General features: G+C 44.0%; 1 protein-coding gene across 1 annotated transcript in view; it reads left to right on the plus strand.

Moving 5' to 3' along the window:
- Positions 1 to 701: 701 nt before the first annotated feature.
- Positions 702 to 22,264, plus strand: part of LOC144822537 (aldehyde oxidase 1-like) — a 661,088-nt gene continuing 639,525 nt past the window's right edge. Inside the window, exon 1 of the mRNA XM_078680183.1 lies at positions 702 to 853. Within this exon, the coding sequence (XP_078536309.1) occupies positions 800 to 853 (54 nt within the window). The 5' untranslated portion in view covers positions 702 to 799. The remainder of the gene's footprint in view (positions 854 to 22,264) is intronic.

Below are 22,264 nucleotides of genomic sequence, written 5' to 3' on the forward strand. Positions count from 1 at the left end.
AAAATTTGCAAGGAAGGAGCTGAGGTGGATGAACTTCCTTTTTGGAAAGTTTAGTCAAACAGTACGGAAGTTTTTCGGTTATTAGAAAACCATCAAATCCTTTTCCTGTGGTAACTAGGTCCTAACTATAACTACCCAGTTATGTTCCTGAAAACTGGTTTCCAGTTTAAGGCCACTCAAAAACGCTAATGGAATGAATGAATTACTCAATTTTAATAAACGTTTTAGAGGCCTGACGACTGAATTTCGTCAGAGTGACGTTATGTTTTTAAAGTAGAATTTTGTCTCTGCGTTCCCAAAATGTGTGCATGTTTTAGGAACTAATTAAACTTTTTATAACGCTGAAAATCGAATTAAGAAATTATTGTAGCATTCGGTAAAGTCAACCGTATGCAAAGTGCCCGATTGAACTCTGCCGTATTCCTTAACCACTTAAAAGGAGAGCGAGTTGTATTGTGCAATGCTCAAAGCTCTAGGCTGAAGGTGGGGCAATGCGCATCAAGTTACACGTATGTTATGAGTACATTATTCGTTGTCCTTAAACAATCCGCAGCTAATCTGCCCAGGAGCGCTCATAGAACTGGGAAGAGAGTGCCAGCTGTTACCCAACAGGAGCCGCCCGCCCCCTGGTGCTGATCGCGCATCTACCCCGGGAGACAGGTTGGGCCGGCTGCAGTCACACCTGTCCTGAAGAGCAGGACTCCTGCTGGCTGCTGGTAGAGCGGGCTCTGCTTGGTGACCTCGCGCACGGTTGTCACTCACCTCGCGCTCTGATCCCAGCTGGTCCCCAAGGAGCGCCATGCCTGCTGCGGGGTGTTCCGACGAGCTGGTCTTCTTTGTGAATGGGAGAAAGGTAAGATTATCTCACAGTCGGCCCTCGGCAGTGTCAAAAGAGGCTTTGCATCTTTTGTGTCCTGCAGGTGGCTGCACAGAGGTATGTGGAAGAGGAGACTCCGCGCACATGATGTGCCATATATCAGAGGCCGGTCTGAGCCCAGGACTGGCGGTGACGTCAAATAGGGGCCAGTGGCGCTGTAAACTCAGTCTGCACGCAGGGCCTTATGGAGGGCTCGGACGCCGGGTCTGGGGGCCTCAGAGGGAGGCCCGGCACAGGCTCTCCGGGCGGCACTGCAGCTTGGAAGCTGCCCTAGTGGCGCCGGCCCTCCATCAACTCCCCATGGTCTGCCTCCCAGAGACGTGTCCTGGCGGGCACCCGTTCAAGCCCTGGTGATACGTCAGAGGCCTTAAGCAAGCAGGTGATGCGCCCCTTCCACCAGGGGCATCGAGAGAGCCGCCTATGATGTCCCAATCCTCTGTCCTAAAATGGCTCATAGGGTCCCCCAGAACTAATGTGCGCAGATTCCTGCGAAGCCTTGTAATCTGCGAAGGGTTGTGGCTTTGTGTCACCGAAAGACGCTTTTTAAAATGGATTTTCAGTTCCCCCACATCTTCAAACGTGAAATATGCAGCTCGCTTTAGTTGTCCTACATCTGAGGCATTCAAGTTTTGTGTCAGCGGTTATTGAATTTGTCGGCTGTTTTATAGGTATTTCAAGAACATTGGGAGAGGATGTGGCACTATGTCCGGAGCTGCCGACTTTGGAACTGGGGAACCCAGTTTGAGTCTATGTGTCCTCTAAACACCTGAAATTATGGGCAAATCGCCTAATAAACATTATAGTGTCCATTTAGGTCGCAATTTACCTTTGGTAAACACATCTGGGGACATTCAGAGAGTTGAGCTAGGAATGCATTCTGGCCTTTGTTTTGTAACTCACATTTGCTTGCTTTGTTTGCTTTAGGCTGTCCAGCTCAAGTTCATCCTGCCAGTTGCCCACATCTTGTTTACTGTATTCTTACACAAACTCGATTTCTGTAAACAGGCATTTAAATTGTGTTCTTATCTAATCACATTTGCAGTGCATTCAAAAACAGAGGTCAAATGTCAGGCTGTGTCTTCCAAGGAGCTTAGTGTTTATTTTTCTTTCTTTCTCTGAATTCAAAGTGAGAGGATTTATGTGACAGTCATTCCTTGTTACTAGGGCAGGAAGACTGTACAATGTTATTTTTTTCTAGTACACAATAACATTTAATTGTCTGTAAAAAGTTGTGCTGACGATCAAATCGATACATTGGGAGATGACATTTCCACACATTATCGTTTGTTCACTGTATCATTTTTATCAGTAAAACTATGTCAGTGCAAATGTAATGGTCATTTCAATTGAAGATGTGTTATCTGTGATGGCAATAAGCTACTACACCATGCATACTCCACATTACCCCACTCTACTCTACACTGCACCACTCCATGCCACAGCACTCCATTCGGCACTACTACACATTAAGCCACTCCACTCCACACTGCGTCGCTGCACTATTATCTGCACCACTCCACTTTGTGCCTCTCTAGTCTACACTCTACTCTAAACCAATTCACTTTGCCCCACACTTCTCTACTTTGCACCACTGCACTCTACACCATTCTACTCTATACCACCCTACTCTGCAACACTCTGTGCCACTGCACTCTATGCCATTGCTCTATACTCTGTACCATGTCATTGTTCCGCAGTGCACTATGCCAATCCTCTATATGCCACTCTAATCTACCTTGCACCACTGCCCTTTACTCTGAAACAATCCACTCTATGCCACTGCACTCAGCATCACTCCACTGTACTCTGCACCACTCAAAGCCAATGCACTCTATGCCAATGCACTCTACACCACTTTAGTCAAAGCCAATGCACTCTACGCCAATCTACCCTGCACCACCGCACTTTATGCCACTACACTCTATACCACTGCAGTCTACGCCATTGTACTATATCACTGCAGTCTACGCCACCCTATTCTACTCTGCATCACTGTACTCTGTGCCACTCTACTCTGTGAAACTCCAATATAGACCTCTGAATTCTACGACAGTATACTCTGCAACACTGGACTCTCTGCTACTATACTTTATGCCATTCTACTCAATGTCACTGCACTCTATGTCACTCTACTCTGCATTGCTCCACTCTACACCACTGCACTCTACGCCAGTCCACTCTAAATTACTATGCACCACTGCACTCCACGCCACTCCACTCCACTCTGAAACAATCTACTCTATGCCACTGTAGTCCACACCACTCCACACTATGCCACTCTATTCTACAACACTGCACTCTAAGCCACTGCAGTCTATACCAATGTGCACTTACACACCCTTGACAGCAACCTGTTGTTTTGGTTGAACCTAAACAAGGATATGTGTATGTAATCTCCTATTGCATTTGTCTGCTAGTTAACATATTTTAGCTAAGTTGTCTTCAATGCAGTACCCTATATTTCACCCTATACCGTTCCTAATATATCCTCTACCTCCAGTGGTGTAACACAGGCCCCTGCAGCCCCCATGGTGCAGGGGGACCAAGCAACAGGGGCCCCCCACAGCACAATACTCTGGCTGGAGAGCTCCTGATTGGGTCCAGAGGGGGCCCCTCCACATACCTTACAGGGGGGGTCCCCTCAAGTTTTGTTATGCCAGTGTCTACTTCAACTCTCTGACTCATCCCAAATCTCATTCTACTACTATGATCCCCAAAGTAACCCCTTCTAGACTCTTCTCTCCTCTATCCCTCCTTGGATCACCCAAACCTCATTGTAATACTGAGATCTCCCAAACAACCTACCTAAATTCTTCCACACCGATCCCTTCTTTGATTCGTCCCAAAACTCATTTTACTAATATGATCTCCCTAATCCATTTCTAGAGATTCTTCACTTCTCTATCTCTCCTTATACTCGAGAATATCGAATTCCAGCCATTTATCATTATCCAGAGTGTCAATCAACTATGGAGTTGCAGCCTCTTATCTTTAAGCTATAACTACATTCGTATTGCACCTACAACTGTGTGGCTTTCCTGAAGAAGGCGTGGTATACGCCGAAACGCGCGTCGAGTTAATAAAGATAGTGCCACTTTTTAACCCCTTGTTTATATGTATTGATTAAATGTGATGTGTTTTATGATGTTTTTTAATATGTTTTTTATGAATTTATGCATAATATATGACAAGAAATTATTAAAACAGTAACTATTTTTAATGCATTTTCTATGTTCTCCTTGGTTTTAATAATCCTGTATTTGTAAAGCGCACAGCTACCCGTAGTAGGTTTCCCGGCGCTGGGGGCCGTCGGGGAGATTAAGCAACCTATTGCCCAGAGTCACATGGTGCTGGGCAGACCCCTGCCGCCATTGCTGGGGATCGAACCGTGATCCCCAGCATCCGGCGTCAGTCGCCTTGGCCGCTGCACCGCACCTCCTCCACTGCTGTTTTTTTAATATGTTTTTTATGAATTTATGCAGAAAATATGACAAGAAATTATGAAAACAGTAACTACTTTAAATACATTTTCTATGTTCTCCTTGGTTTTTCCTATGTTGTACGTATTTTGTACATTGGTTGTTTTATCTACATTGCCTAGGAGTTATTGTCACTACCACTACTCTATGCCACTCCATTCCACTCCGCCCTACACCACTCCACTCTATGCCACTTCACTTTACTCTGAAAAATCTATTCTATGCCACTGCACTCTACACCACTCCACTCCATGCTGCTGCACTTTATGCTGCCGGTCAGAGAAAAATCCCTGGGTACACACTATCGTATGGACTTGCTATATTTTCATACCCTATCTGTCTAGGCATTCATACACTTTATGCTGCACCACTCTATGCCACTGCACTCTACACCAATTCATTCCACACCACTTTACTCAAAACCAGTGCACCCTGCACCACTGCACCTATGCCAGCTACTTTGCATTACTGTACTTTACGCCACTATACTCTTAACATTGTACTCTATGCCACTGCACTCTACAGCAATGCACACCACATCTTTTGACACCATTATGCTCTATGTCACTGCACTATACGCCACTCTATTCTACTCTTCACCACCATACTCTACATCACTGCTCTCTGCCCCACTCTACATTGCACCGCCATGTACTAGCGCACTCTATGCAACTGCACTATATGCCACTCCATTCTACGACAGTGCTCTCAACGCCACTGCTCTATACTCCACTGCTTTCAGTACCACTTTACTCTACGCCACTAACTCTGTATGAGTGCACTCTATGCCACTGCACTCTATGACACTACACTCTGACATTCTACTCTCATGACTCACTCTATGCTACTGCACTCTACTCTGCACCACTCAACTCTATGCCACTCTACTACACTCTACCTCACTGCACTCTACTCTGCACCACTGAACTCTACGAATGCACTCCATTCCACTCTACTCTGCATCACTCCACTCTAAGCCACTGCACTCTACCTTTCACTACTCCACTCTCCTCTGCACTATTCCACTCTATGCCACTGCATTATACGCCACTCTGCTCTGCAACACTGCTCTCTTTGCCCCTGAACTCTATGCCACTCTATTCTGCCTCGCTCCTCTCTACGCCACTGTACTCTATGCCAATACACTCTAAGTCAATTTGCACCAATGCACTCTACAACACTCTTCTCTATATCACTCCACTCTATGCCAGTTCACTCTACGCTGAACCAATCTACTCTATTCCACTGCAGGCTACGCTACTCCACTCTTTGCCACTCCACACTACGCCACTCTGTTCAACACGTCTGCCCTTTATGCCACTGCACTGTACACCAATGCTCACCACACCACTTTACTCAATACCAATACACTCTATGCCACTGTACTCTATGACAATCTGCTCTGTGCCACGGGACTCTGCGTCATTGTACTCTACACCACTTCACTCTACACCACTGCACTCTGCATGACTGCACTCTATGTCATTGCATTGTACAACACTACCTTCTGACACGCGACTCTTCATCAAAAGTCACTAAATTGCACCCATGGGCCTAAATCTCGAACGGAGTGCGGGTGAGTGCCTTTTAAATGACGGTTTCCCTCTGCCACCCGTAGATGGCATGCTTCATCATAGGGTAACCTCCTTGTATCGTGAACCTAGTCGCAATGCGGGCTACAACCCCCTCACTGAGATGGAGGAGCTCAGGGATGTTTTATATGTAGAGAAGAGGTGTCCTAAAACCTTGAGATGAGCAGGGTGTGGAGGGAGTGAAATACTAAGTGAGTGTGAGCTAAAACGAACTCCCTGGTATGCCACAAACTTTAATAGGACATCCAAAGGTCAGCATTAAAAAGGTGAGGCTATGGCAGGGGAATTCAATCTGTCATAGACTAGTAATGGTCGACATGTTTCAGACTAGCACCCTCCGTAGAAGTGTTCGCGCTTTCTTCACAACCAAACTTGAGGAGCGAAGTGAAATAACCACGCATACCAAACTCAGTAGGTGGTACAAAAGGCATACAATCAGGTAATGGTGAAGGAAGTGGCCCGTTTAGGGTCACTCAGGTCACTGCGACCACCTCTCAGCCTTTCATACAAATGAAGAGTCGGTCAGACAGTAGAGAATACTAACCAAAGGTATTTATTGAAGGTACACTCGAGTGGAGTCCGTTCTGACCAGCCTCCTTAGATTGCTGCAGAGGGATTGACTTCTGCCAACCTGGTAACACATAATATACGTCTTCAGAACAACTAAAGACACGCCCAGACTGGAAATCTCTAGTTGGTAGCTGGAGAACAACGGAGATACAGAAGGATGAGTTGCAATGGTGGGACCGTGTACATGTTATCTCAGCGTCAAGGTTACTCTGCCTGCGCCTCCTACTCTAAGGGTGGGAGCAGGCCTATTTAGCCAGAAAGGTATGCGATGACAAAAATGGTCTAATCATCACAGCAAAGCTCTACCTTGGAGAAATACATGGAGAAAAAATAATATAGCAGCTGCTTTTTGCTGAAGCAGACATACAAGTGAGACAGGAGTTATTTTCGATCATGGCTCAAAATGGGGGCTCCACTTAAAATGGTGCCTTTACGTAGAGCAAAATGCAAGCAAAACGAATGCATAACATTTACATTTGCTTTCCCCCAACTCTATCTCCCCCTTCCCTTGGACAAAAAAGGCAGATGTATGTATAGCTGACCACGGATACCGGTATTGGTTTGTCCATAGTGACATTGCGATCTTGAAATTATTGGAAGTACTCAGAGGTATTAAACTTCTCGAAATCGGTCATTTCCATTTGAAGGCATGTATTATTCTTCACCTTATCATATTTGCTCATACAGAAATCTGGCGACAAAGTACCAGAGATGTTTGGTACCTTCCTTGCCTATCGGAGTAAACCCATGATGAAAACGTATATAATCAACCGCAGTGCGAGAATCAGCAGAGGTCGTAACCTTAGTGGAATGGTGAAAATAGTGGTGCACAATGACAAACAGTTCAACCCATCCCTCACAACTTCCCAAGTACTACAAGGGCATGGACAACAGGTTATCGCTTTTGTGAGTAACTGAGGGGAGCAGGTGTCAGAACCATCCAGAATCCTCAGTCTCATGGTCATTCCACCTGTCCAATTGTAGTAAAAAGGAGACTGAGCAGAGTGCTTGGGCAATTCACATGTAGTAAGTTAAAGCAGAAGAAATTGAAATCTAAGATGGCCTCCAGAGAGCGTCCTGCTAGTCAGCAGTCTAGTGTTCCAGAGTTCCAGGACAATCAGGATTCTCCAGATGAAGCGCCTGCCGAAGTGCGCACTTCACCAGAAAACGTCGAGGAAGGAGTGACGGCAGCTTGTGGCGCGAAAGTGTCAGGGACTTTCCATTGCGTTAACCTTCAGTGAGACTCAGTTTCCAGAAGCAGTATCCAGCCTTCATCGTGGCGGGGAGGAACACAAGACAGTAAGGATAGTTGAGAGTTTGGGGGAGCTGAATTACAGGAATTGTTAGGCGCGCAGTGCTAGACACTTGATTACTACAGACTATTGGTGCGTATAGAATTTTATTTGAAAGGAGAAATGAACTATAATTCTGTTACAAGTATCTGTGTTTTCTTGTTTCTGGAGATACTTTGTTTATTCTCTTGGCGTTCTGGTGTGAGGGAAATATTGTAGCCGAGTGTCAATTCAGCAGGTTAGAAAAACCAAAGGAGGCAAGATATATTGCATACAGTTCAGTTAATGTTTAGGAGTTTGTTTTAAAGGCTACATTTACACAGACTAAAGAACCTATTTAGTTTGGAGTATTACTTACCAGTTTAGAATAGTGGAATCCTGTAAGAGCCTTCTGTAAAAACCCTAGGTAAGAGTCTGGTAGAGAGAGAGTAAAATTAGTAAAAGGTAATAGGCAACGCAATAATAATTACTTATATGAATAGTTTCAGAACAGGCTTACACTTCACAACTATGAAGACAGAAGAAAGGCAAAAGTCACCAAAGAATTGGGTAGGTGCAAGAGAAAAATGCATGACAGACAATTAATAAAGGAATTAATATAACAGTAAGGTTTATGTAATAAAATTGTTATTTTTCAGTTCTCAAAAGAAAAGACTTCATCCAACAAGAATCAGAAGATAGCGAATGAAGTGAAGGTTGGAAGAAGAACCAAATTCACAGTGTGGCAGTCTCTTCTCTATCCCCATCCTTTTTTCCACCTGTGGGTTCCATTGCAAGTCCCATGATAGTGAGCGTGCTGCTGGGAAGCTGTGTGGGGGCATTGGGAACATTCATCATTCTGCTCCAATGCAACTAAGTTTTAAGACGGCCGTGACAGAGTGAAGTGCCCACTCTGTAATTGCACCAGAGCAGAATGGTCTAGATTTAAAGAAATTAAGAGAAATTTTGGAGGGAATTCAAAACGAGCTAACAGTAGTTAGGGAAGAAGATAGGGAGTTAAAACAGGATTGGATTACCTTTAGGAGAGAAACTACAGATGTAACCATTAAGATGATTAGTTTAATGTTTGGGACCAGTTGCAAGAATCCCTCTTTACAAGGAGAATATGAGAGTGATCCCGTAGTCTCTACGCCCAAGGTTACGACCCAAGTGATTTATTCCTTGTCCCCAGTAATTCCTTCAGCTCCCCCGGAGAAGTTTAATGGGGATCCTCAGAAAGCACCAGTATTCTTAACCCAATGCTCCTTGCACTTCATGTGCCATCCAGCAGTCTTTCCTGACGCACAGTCGCGATTGGCATTCATCCTTTCATATCTTAGTGGAGACGCAGCGTCCTGGTCTATGCCCATGGTAAAAATTAACTCACACATGAAAGGGCAGAGGGTCTACGCACTACTCTACCACCCCGATCCCCCTGAAGCAAATCCTGTATACACAAAAAGGGGTGGAGAGGAAAAAGAAACTCATACAGAAGCGTCTGAACAGTGACACACAAGTATATTGTGAAAAACTGCCCTCACTCACACACAATGTGTGTGACATGCTTCATCATCGGGTCTGCTGCGACGCTCAGGCGTAGCCACGCACTGAGCGGAGCATAGGGAGGGGAAACATAAAATACAGAAACAAGACTCAATACAAACAATTAAACGTGACAACAGGGTTCACGATACAATATAACAAACCAGGACTGGGTACAGTGATAGAACAACAATTGCAGTAGGGAATAGTGAAGTTAAAACTGGCTCCTGGATACCTGGTGAAACTTTAATAATAGGTTCCAAGGTCAGGATTAAAAGTACCGGATGGAAGTGTTGAGGTAGGATATTAGGACCCCCTAATACCCCTCTTTTACTGCTACAGTCAACATGTTTTGACCTATGCGTGCCCTCAAGTTAGTTGGTTACATTGGTCTTCCTCAGGACGTCTGACTGTCCCAGTCTCATATAGTACCCCCCTTACCTTAGTCTGGTACTACAAGGGTAATGATCGCTTTATCAATCAACTTGGGTCCATGTGGAGGCAGTTCCACCAACACAGATGACAAATACTGTAAAGAAAATTATAGATAACACTCAAAGTTAGAAAGAGTACCCGAATGTTACCTCTATTACAGTATTATAAGGTATCTTGTTTCATTATATTACAAAATACCCCTCCATATCAGGCGTAATTGTTGGTCGCTATTTCAAGGTCAATTAACCCGGCTATGGACCAATGTATACCAGAAAATGGATTTAAAAAGAAATCAAAAGACGTGTATCCCGCAGTTCAATCAAGATACCAGGTTTAATTTTGTCAAGGATAATCGTGGTCTTCAACAGATAAATTCATGACCTTTTATGCATAGTTTGTTACCACATAAATGTTGAATCCCCAACCACTCCAACATTAGAACTCACCGAGTTTACTGAGAAAATAAACCCGACTTGGCGTCTGGGGGTGAGGTTCCAGGGAACACAACCTGCATACAAAATGGATATAAGTACACAAATACGAGAGAAATAAACACATAGATCGATATCCGTGTCCATCTCGTTAAGCGTCATTGATCACGGACCCCAAGGGAAACTCGAGGGGCACAGATAGTCATCAGAGGGAGGTCTACGTGCCCATCATGACTCCCCACAGGAATTTAATAAACTGAAAAATATGTCTGCAGCCCATCGTTAACCGTGGAACTCAAGCATATGCATATGTAAAGTGCACTCCAGATCACTCCAAATCAAACATAAAATGTACGTCTGACCCACGGCGACTGTTCAAAAAGAGGGAGAAGTTACTCAAAAAGGGTGCCCCCACCTCAACAGAGAATTTACAGGGACACACAGCTGTTTCACTTACTGCTCCGATGGATAACCCCAACACCAATTGTGCCCCTCTCAACAACGCCGCGGCGATAATGGCGACATGTTTAACACGCCTATATCCCTGTTGCAGGACGTGTCGTGGGCGTCGCATGCGTAAGGACGTGATCCTACGCATGCGCAATAGCACGATGATAACACGGAGGTCTGGGAAATATAGTCTTTGACCAGCCAGCCGTCAACAATTGGATGTAAAAGCTGCAACACAAGGAACTCGTGATACCCAACCCACCCCGGCCTCCATGCAAAGGAAAGCCTATGTCGGCGGAGTGATCCCCATAGCGGTGCTAATACTGTCGGGAAGTTTGATTACTCGTGCTGTTAAAAGGGATCTAAAATAAATATGCAGCTATGTCTGGTTTATACGGTGGGCTAGTAGCCATGAGAGAAGTAAGGAAAAGAGCTTCAATCAGTATATTAGCCCTACCAGTTGGTCAATGATGTCATAATGCACTCGACGGTTGAACAAGTGCTGGGCGTTGGTTATTGAATTTGACAGGCACATATCTTTTTATACACAGATCCACATGGTGGCTGATGAATCTAACTCAAGTATGCATATTGTAATGTGAGAGTATCAAAGTGTATCCCATTACATATCAAGATGTCATGAGGTTACCAGACGTCTTATTGTTGTCAAGATAATCAAAATATGGGGGTAAGATCACTTCAAATATCCCTCAGTGATTTAAGATACTGCAATTACTCTCATACATACTATTTATCTGCTCAGGGAGTACCAAGGTATGTCCTCATTGAGCCCATAAACATGGCTCTTAAGACGGTACACCCATTTCTGTTCACGTAAAATAGTGCTCTATTTATATCTGAAGTCTGGAAATGAGGTTTCTCAATGACCGTCCAACTCAGGTCATCCTGTGAATATCCCGCATCACTGAAGTGTGTAGTTAATCGCGTATTAGATCAGCCACATCTAATCGTGCTGCGATGTTCAGTGATGCATGTTTTCACTTTCCTATTAGTCATTCCCACGTACTGTTTTGAACAGGGGCAAGTAATTAGATATATCCATCCCTGTGAGTTACAATTTGTGTGTACTATCTGTTCCCAGGGTGTGGGTAGGCCAATGTCAATACTCTTCGTGTTGGTAGGGAGGTGATATACACTACATGCTCCACATTTAAAATGGCCCACAACAGGAGGGAGCCCTTTGGTGGTAGTTCTCATACCCACCCTATATGGTACCCTGGGTTTAGTATGGATCAGAAGGTCCTTTAGATTCTGACTCCGCCTGAAGGAAAACAAGGGTTTTTCCATCTTGAGGCTACCTGAGTTGACAATCTTCCAATTCTTCAATACCGTCCATCTTATCTGTTGAGAGGAGGTGCTAAAGGTGGATACGAATACCGATTTCTTGACTGCTGTTCTAGTTGTTTTTGTAAGCAATGCTTCCCGGTTCGCATTAGAAGCCCTTTTCTTAGCCCTATTGATTATCCTGGTAGGATAGCCCCTGTCTGTGAGTTTCTGTGTCAAAAGGGCAGCCTCCTTCATGAAGTCATTCCGTTGTGAACAGTTTCTTCGTAACCGGAAAAACTGTCCAACCAGCAGGTTTTCACGTAAAGAGCGGGGGTGGAAACTATTGAATGCTAACAAGGCATTCTTGTCCGTCGGTTTATGATGCACCCTGGTGTGAATAATACCCTCCCTAGGTTCAATGACCAAATCCAGGAATGGAAGACTAGTCTTGGTAATTGTAGAGGTGAAGTGCAATAAGGGGTTGATACTATTCAACCACTCTAGGAAGGCTTCTACAGAGGGCTTATCACCTCGCCAAATTATCAACACGTCGTCGATATAATGACGCCACAATTTCAAATGTGTCCCCCATGGGCATGCGTTATCATAGATGTATGAGTCTACGAAGACCCTCACATAGAGGCCCGCCAAACTTGGCGCAAAGACGCTGCCCATGGAGGTTCTATGAGTTTGGATATATATGGTGCCGGAATGCTCAAAGAAATTTCTTGTAAGAGCTATTTCCGTAAGGTGTAAAATTAATGCCCTTGGTGTCTGATAGTGCCAATCCTCCTGGAATAGGATATACTCCACGACCCGGAGAGTTTCCTTCTGTGAAATGTTAGTGTACAAAACCCTGTATTGAGTCTTGTTTCTATGCCCATGGTAACCAGAAATTACCCAATTTTATATAATGTTGGTGAATTTAAAAAGGAGTTCCTCAGGATTTTTCATCGATGTAAAGCCTCGCAGGTCACAGATAACAAACTATTAGAGATCAAACAGGGCATTCGGGATTTGATTGCGTATTTGGCCCAGTCTAACAAATTAGTCATAGGGACTGAATAGCCGGAGAATAAGCGAGCAGCAGTGTTTTACCGTGGATTAAAGGATGAGTTAAAGGAAGCCCTAGCCCAGGTGCCTAATAGACCCACCGAAATCTCTGCGCTGATTGACTTGGTACTAGAAATTGATTTTCGCCCAAATGAACAAAGAGGAGAGAAAAGAAAGGATTTTTGTTCGAGCACACCAAGGTTTGATCGAGCTAGAATAGAGAATACAAAAGGAAGCGATTCCCAACATGGGGCTGAACCTATGCAAATTGGAACTATTCGAGTGAAGCAGTGTGGGCTGTAGATGGTACGAATCTCTCTCCGGGCCCAATAGTTAGCTACACTGAATTAATTGAATTGAGAACTGAGGAAGGACATTGTGAAACCCTGCAATTTAATTTAATAGATGATCCTCAATTTCAATTTATATTAGGGCTTCCGTGGCTTACAGAGCATAATCCAACTATTGATTTGAGTGGTCGTTCAATTATATTGGATTCAGAATTTTGCAGAGAAAACTGTTATAAGCATAACAGAAAGAGAAAGGTGGAGATCTGTGCGAAGGAGGAGCCACAATTTGTATAATTCAAACTACTGAATTGCCTCCAGAATATGTTGACTACCAAGATGTTTTTAGTGAGGCCGAGGCAGAAAAGCACCCACCACAAAGAGAATTTGACTATAAGATTGAATTAGAGCCATGTTCCAACCTTCCTTGCAACCGAATATACGCCTTAACTGGAAAGGAGGTTCAGCATCTAAAAGAGTATCTACAAAAATATCTCAGTTATGGATTCATCAGACCCTTGCAGTCCCCAGTCTCCTCACAGCTTTTCTTCATCCCTAAAAAGAACCGCGAACTAAGGACTTTCATGGATTATAGGCAAATTAACCACAGTACAATAAAAAATCTTTACCCTTGACCTCTGTGCTATTAGATCAAGTGAGGAGTGCGAAGATCTACGCCAAATTGTATTTAAGAGGGGCATACAATCTAGTCCGAATTAAGCAGGGAGACGAATGGAAGACAGCGTTCAGAACAAAGCACAGACTTTACGAATATCGAGTAATGCTCTATGGGCATTGTAACGCTCCTGCTGCTTTTCAATAATTTATTAACAATGTGTTGAAAGAATATATTGATCAAAGCGCAATCGTCTACATAGACATATTTTGGTATATTCCAATTCTGTGGAAGAGCACCAAGAACATGTGAGAGGAATCTTGCAAAAGCTGCGTGAGAATTGTTTGTTTGTAAAATTAGAAAAAATGTGTTTTTCACGTAAATACAGTAGAATTCTTGGGATTTGTTTTGTCTCTAAACGGAATTACCATGGATGTGAATAAGATCAAAGCAGTGACAGAATGGAGTCTCCAAGGTCTGTGAAGGAAGTCCAAAGCTTCATAGGATTTGCAAACTTCTATAGGAGGTTTATTCAAGACTTTCCAAGAAGTTAATTCCCTTGACCAAGTTGCTAAAGAAAGGAGTAAAATTTGATTGGACCACTGAAGCCGAAGAAGCCTTTGCGAAGTTAAAGAAAGATTTCACCACAGCTCTGACCTTACTGCATCCTGATCCCACTGAGCCTTTCTATGTAGAAACAGATGCCTCCAATCTAGCGTTGGGTGGAGTCCTGTCACAAAGACACAGGTCACGGTCAATTACACCCAGTGGCTTTTCGCTCACGGAAGTTAACCTCTGCTGAAGTGAACTACACTATAACTGAAAAAGAGCTGTTGAGGCATTACTTGATGGGCGCTCACCACACAGTTACTGTCTACACGGACCATCTGAATCTGACATTTTTAAAGTCAGCATGGACATTGACACCAAGACAACTTCGTTGGTTATTATATTTTGCTGACTATGACTTTGTGATAACGTATCGACCAGGAACACAGAATGGAAAGGCCGATGCCTTATCCCTGACAAAGCACTGAAATGTTCTAGAGCAAGTAGAGAATCAAAGAATAATTGCTGAAGAAAAAATTGTTGGAGCAGTGTTAAGAGAATCCACAGAAGACTCAACACAAGATGCAATGGGGTCAGAAGAAATTCGGGAATGGGCAAAACAGGATGCCAGATGAGAAGTTCGTGAAAATTTACCTTACCATGATGGAGCCCTCTATTTGCCCACCAATGAGTTACAACAAAGGACACTAAGAGAGTGTCTCAATCATATATTAGCTGGACACAAGGGAATCCAGAAGACAGAAGACCTAGTAAAACGTCTCTTTTGTGGTCTAATATGACCAAAGATATCCGTCAATATGTATCCACGTGCGAGATCTGTGTGAGAGGAAAGTCAGAGAGACAAGCCCCAAAGGGACGGTTGCAGACTTTGCCCACACCACCTTATCCCTGGCACACTGTGACGTTAGATCTAATAGTAGAGTTACCATCCAGTCAAGGGTTCAAAACCATACTAGTGTGTGTAGATGCATTCACCAAGATGGACCATTTGTTCCTTTAAAAGGGGTTCCGACAGGTAGGAAATTAGCACACGCCTTTAACCAGACAGTGGTATGAGCCCATGGGAGACCTAAGCTGTTAGTGTCTGAAAGGGGCTCTCAATTTTTATCTCATTCATGGAGGGAATTCACGAAGAAATTGAACATAGAAACTAGGTACACAACCAGTTACCACCCAGAGTCTGATGGCCAAACAGAAAGGGCTAATCAAGAATTAGAATAGTATCTCAAACTATGTTTATTAGACCAAGATGGAGACTGGCCAGAATGCCTTTGGGCTGCAGAGTTCGTGCATAACAATGCAAAAAATATATCCACCGGGTATTCCCCCTTTTATTTAAATTCTGGCAGACATCCCAATCAGTCCATGAATTTCCAAGAAGTTGAGGTTCCTGCAGTGAAAGATCTAGTTGAACATATCACCCAAGTACATAGTTTAGCGACTAGGAATCTCACTTAAGCTAAGAAGAGTTACAAGCAATATGCTGACAAGAAAAGAAGGAAGGAACCTGATTTCCAAGCTGGAGAGGTTTGGTTGAGTACCAAGAATCTCAAGCTGAAAGGGTACTGAAAACTACAAGCAAGATTTGTGGGTCCTTATGTAATTGGAAAAAGGTTGAGCTCATTGACTTACCAGCTAAAACTACCTAACTCATTAAAGATACACCCAGTATTTCATGTTTCACTACTGAAAAAGACTTCACAAGGACTAAGAGTAGTTAAACCCCCAAAACCAATTCAAACGGAAGGAGGAGAAGAGTTTGAAGTAAAACAAATCCTAGCTTCAAAAGAAACTAAGGGTCAGGTCTACTACTTGTTAGATTGGAAGGGAAATGGTCTGGATAAAAGATCTTGGGAGTTAAGTTTAGATGTGCATGCTCCTCGGTTGATTAGGAATTTTCACAAAAAGGGGGGTACTGTCAGAACCATCCAGAATCCTCCTTTTCATGGTCATTCCACCTGTCTAATTGTAGTAAAAAGGAGACTGAGCAGAGTGCTTGGGCAATTCACATATAGTAAGTTAAAGCAGAAGAAATCGAAATCTAAGATGGCCGCCAGAGAGCGTCCTGCTAGTCAGCAGTCTAGTGTTGCAGAGTTTCAGGACAATAAGGATTGTCGAGGTGAAGCGCCCGCAGAAGTGTGCACTTCACGAGAAAACGTCGAGGAAGGACTGTCAGCAGCTTGAGGCGCAAAAGTGTCAGGGACTTTCCGTCGCGTTAACCTTCAGTGATACTCAGTTTTCCAGAGGCTGTATCCAGCCTTTTTTGTGGCACGGGAGGAGCGCAAGACAGTAAGGATAGTTGTGAGTTTGAGGGAGCAGAATTACAGGAATTGTTAGGCGCGCAGTGCTAGACACTTGATTACTACAGAATATTATTGCGTGTAGAATTTTATTTGAAAGGAGAAACAAACTACAATTCTGTTACAAGTATCTGTGTTTTCATGTTTCTGGAGATACTTTGTTTATTCTCTTGGCGTTCTCGTGTAAGAGAAATATTGTAGCTGAGTTTCAATTTAGCAGGTTAGAAAAACCGAAGGAGGCAACATATATTGCATACAGTTCAGTTCATGTTTAGGAGTTTATTTTCAAGGCTACATTTACACAGACTAAATAACCTATTTAGTTTGGAGTATTAGTTACCAGTTTAGAATAGTGGAATCCTGTAGAAGCCTTCTGCAAAACCCCTTAGGCAAGAGTCTGGTAGAGAGTAAAATTAGTAAAAGGTAATAGGCAACGCAATAATAATTACTTCTATCAATAGTTTCAGACCAGGCTTACACTTCACAACTACGAAGACAGAAGAGAGGTGAAAGTCACCAAAGAATTGAGTAGGCGCAAGAGAAAAATGTGTGACAGACAATTAATAAAGGAATTAATATAACAGTAAGGTTTATGTACTAAAAATAGTTATTTTTCAGTTCTCAAAAGAAAAGACTTCATCCAACAAGAATCAGAAGATAGCGAATGAAGTGAAGGTTAGAAGAAGAACCAAATTCACAGTGTGGCAGTCTCTACTCTATCCCCATCCCCTTTTACCCCTGTGGGTTCTTTGGCAAGTCACGAGATAGTGAGCGTGCTGCTGGGAAGCTGTGTGGGGGCATTGGGAACATTCGTCATTCTGCTCCCGTGCAACTTAGTTTTAAGACGGCCGTGACAGCAGGCCACAGATCCAGCAATTTGTTGTGTTAGACACATCATGAGCTTTGTGCAACATTTGTATAAAACATTATCAGTGTAAGTCTTTCAGTGTTCCCCTTTATAAGGAGCCAAACTAATAAACATGTGTTCAGGGGGAACAGGTGTTTTCCCAATCAAAGAGCGTACAGGATACTTTGCCTCCAAGAACCAAGATACCCCTAATACAAATATCAATACAATTGTAATTAGGGATGCATAAACTATTTTACTTTTTGTGGACCAACCCCGCTCTGGGCGCGGAGGTGCAACCAGCTGTTCTTCTCCAGAAATGGGCGGACCAAACGAATACATTGTGAAACCAGGGAAAAAGGAATGCACTAAAACTGATGGCAAAGACAAGAGTTCCCATTGGCCATCAGAGCCTCACTGGTAGACTCCTATTGTTCGTCAGCGTTGACGCTCTTGAGCACCGGCGGTGGCGTTGCTCGATCCTAACTCTTGAAGAAATCCCACGTCATCCAGGATACCGTACCCCTCTCCAGGGCAGCACATTCGGTCTATCCTGTCCAATGTCCGAACAATGCACCAACTTCGCCTCTACCTAAACTACTGTTGGTACCATAGGTAAGGTACACCCTGACTTGCGCAGTCCATCCCTACTAATCTGACTTCTCCTTTGGCTCACTGTTCCTCCGTCTGGAGCACAAATTGTACCGAGCTACTCCAGGCACAGAGGGGTCAGTAAAAAGAGGCTCAGACACAGAGGGGCCAGTGCAAAGGAGCTCTTGAATTTCCTTAATCTCCGGGGGCACTGCCGCATTTAGTACCTCATTGTTCTCGGCCTCTGTTTTGGTCCACGTGAGCTTGGCATCCGCTAGGGGAAAAATTGTGGGACTTGCTCTCACTCCAAGTCCCCTATTCCCTCCCACTGTCCCACTGATCATAGGGCAAGGGGAGGGGCACTCTGCGGCAGTGTTGACTATGAATCCAGTTCTTTCCGCCGGTGTCTTTGACTGCAGTGTGGGTGTCAAGGAGCACCTGGACTGGCCCCTTCCACCTCGGCTCCAAGTTCTTCTTTCTTTGAAAATTCTGGATCAGTATAAACTCACCAGGCCGAATATCATGTTCTGGCCCCTCGGGTACTGGCGGAAGAGAGTCCTGGATCTGTTGGTGAAAAGAGCGCAAACTTTTAGTCAACTCTTACAGATAGTCCACTAACAGAGGATATTCAATTCCAGAAAATCTATGAGGACGCAGGACGCCCCAGACATTTGCTGGGCGCCCAAACATGACCTCATAGGGTGACAGTCCTGTCCTAGAATGCGCTGTAGTTCTTGTGTGCAAAAGGACTGACGGTAAAGCATCTGTCCACTGTGGTCTCCTGAATCTTTGCCAATTTCAGTTTGAGAGTACCATTGTACTTCTCAACCAAACCTGCGGACTGGGGGTGGTTTGAAGCATGAAACTTCTGTCTGAAATGTAGTCCCTCATAAACTACCTGAATTACTTTCACATTAAAGTGACTTGCATTACCACTCTAATCAAACGTGGCAAGCCGAAGCGAGGAAAGAACTCCTTTAGGAGTACTTTTGCAGTCACTATAGCTGTATTTTCTTTCGTGGGATAGACCTCAACCCATTTACTGAATGCTCAAACAACAACTAACACATATTTCAAATTGTTAACTCGATCCATTTCTATATAATCTATCTGAAGGTCCTCAAAAGGGAAAGTGGAAGGTGCAACATTGCCAGGTGGTGTAGGAGTACCTTTTCCAGGATTGTGCATCATGCACACCATACAATATTTGACCAAATGAGCATCAGTCTTTGGGATGTTATCATTTTGCCATACAGGTCTAACAACTTACAAATACCTTCAGCACTGATATGAGCTGGCCCGTGCGTCATGGTGACTATGGGAAAAAAATATGCATCTGGTAGCATCCATCTCTATTTCTCTGACTTATCAGTCCAACACCCCTCCTCATCCAAACGTGCTGTGCTTTCCTGCCATATTGCTAATTCCTCAATCGTTGCCTCACTCTGTATCTCCTTGACATTCTCCAGCGTATCCTCAAACATGGTGACCTCAGCCACCCACCTAGCGGGACCTGCTACACACATCCTATTCATCTTCGTTTAGGCTGTCTCCTTAGCTGTCTGATCTACAAAGGCATTTCCCTTACTCACATCGTCTGTAATTTTCTTGTGGGCGCTGCCCTAGAATATTATTTGGCCGATACAGAACAGCATCGATACCTGTAGTTGGGCCACGCCTTGCGTAAATATATCAGGGATGGGAAAACACTGGCGGAGTACTCACCATTGGAAGATAAACTACTAATTGACCACATGATAATTAAAGCCACCTCACTAACATAAAAGAAAATAGTATATAAATCTCCAAACCCGGTTGATCCCTGAGAGGAACTTGGGAATTAGATGTGGGACTCTTGGAAGACGAGGACTGGGAGGAGGCAGTGCAAAGTCCTTGTGAAGTGTCGGTGAGGGCCAGGTTCCATCTAATCCAGTTGCGTGTCCTCCACAGGTCTCATGCCTCCATGATACACCTGCACCGGTGGGGTCAGGCACATCTCAATTCTGCGCAAGGGGATGCAGGGAGGTGGGCTCCTTCTTACACATTCTTTGGGATTGCCGGTACATTCATCAATACTGGAAGGAAGTAACGAAAATAATGGTGGAAGTCGCGGAGAAGGAGATCCCACTAGAAACACGATGGTTAATATTATGTGTAGCGGGAGAGTGAAAGTGGCCCAAGTATGTAATGATTTGGCTGAAAATTGCGGCTATAGTGGCAAAACTGAATATTGCCAGGGGATGGGAGGCATCCAGACCACCGGATATTAGGGACTAGGTAGATTATTTAGACTGGTGCTCAGGGGCAGAGAAGGTAACTTATGCAGCTAGAGGGTGCCCACGAAAATGGGACAAAATATGGGGGCGGTGGAATACGCACAGAGGAATTTAAACCGACATGTATGTCACAAGGGACTGTTAGGGCGGGCAATGGAATGTATATGAAGATAAGGAGTGCCGTCTCTCAGGGGAACGACAATAACAGCTGAGGTGAGGTTGTGAAAATACAAATAATATGCTGTACTTACGAGAGGCAAAGGAAGTGTTCATGTTTAAAGTGTAATTGTGTAAGAAATTGTACTGAGCGTAATCAATAAAAAAGATGTTTAAAAAAGAAGAGCAGAAAAATAAGCACACAGCCGTTGCTTACCTCCACAGGCCTGTGTTGAGGCAGAAAACACACAGCCAGCCGTCTTGTGTACGTATAGCACGTACAGTTTTGTGTAGTCAGGCGTACCAAGCACAGACGTAGAGCAAAGCGCAACTTTTAATTGCTCAAAAGACTGCTGACATTCAGGCGCCCAAGGCAAGGGTTCATGCACATCTTTAGTGTTTAGCGCAAGCAGGGGTTTTGTTAGTAACAAGTAGTTAGGGATCCATTGACAACAATAGGAAGTAATGCTAATAAAAGCGCGCACATCCCTCTGGGTTTTAGGGATAGGCATTTTAACAATGGTACTGATGCACTCAGTGGTCAATCTCCTGCCCTCCTTCAACAGTAGGTGACCTAAGTAGGTGACCTCCTGTCGACAATATTGAAATTTGGAAAGGGACACTTTATGTCCGTGGTGTGTCAAATGCAACAACAATTTAACCGCACTGTCCTTTTCAGTGTCAGAAGCGATGACAAGGTCAACTACATTTTGGAGCAATACACTACCGAGGGAAGTGCAAGGGAGTCCAATTGGGTTTTTAAAGCTGGACTATATACACTAGGGCTCTCAGTATAGCCCTGAGGAGCTTGACAGAATCTAAAGCTTCTGCCAGCTGGTGTAAAACCGAACAACTACCTGCTATCTGGATTGATCAGAATACAAAGAATGCATTTTTTAGATCAATGATAGAGAAAAATTTAGCAGTAGAAGAAATCATCGTCAAACGTGCAGTAATGTTAGGGACCACCGGGAACTGAGAACTACTATTTTATTAATTTCGCGCCAGTCAATCGCAAAGCGATAAACATCTGGATGATCACCAGAAGAGCCTGAAGGTGCCCTCTTAAGAACGGAAGAATAGGGCTATTACACACATTTGCAGTCGTCTCTTCGATAACCCCTGACTTAATCAGGTCTTGTATAATTTGTAACACGGCTCGCTCCCATGCTTGCAGTATCTTGTACTGATGAATACAAGGCAAAATGGCATTGTCTTTAATTTTGATGGAAACTGGGGGTATCTGCAATAGTCCTACGTCCATGTCACCCTTGCCCACAACGTGGGCTGCATGTCCTTATACTCAGCAGGGAGGGGTGCATCTTTGAACAGACACTGCTTAGTGCTGACCACATTCGGTCCCATTGTCATGTAACCACCTTCCGGGGAACAATAAATGGTAGCATGCAACATTTTAATAAATCTAAGTCTATGAGATTTTCTCCGCAATTCGATGTCAACAAAAATTGTGAATCCACAGTAAAAGGACTTATATTCAGTGTAAGAGGTATGGAAATGGGGCTCACAAACAGAACACCAGGAAATCCTACAGAAACATTATTATGGCCAGACAGAGCTGAGACCAGTGAATGAAAAATAGAGCTATTCGTTGCACCTGTATCCACCAAAAATTC

Source organism: Lissotriton helveticus, chromosome 3_1 (assembly GCF_964261635.1).
Source record: "Lissotriton helveticus chromosome 3_1, aLisHel1.1, whole genome shotgun sequence".
Taxonomy (NCBI): domain Eukaryota; kingdom Metazoa; phylum Chordata; class Amphibia; order Caudata; family Salamandridae; genus Lissotriton; species Lissotriton helveticus.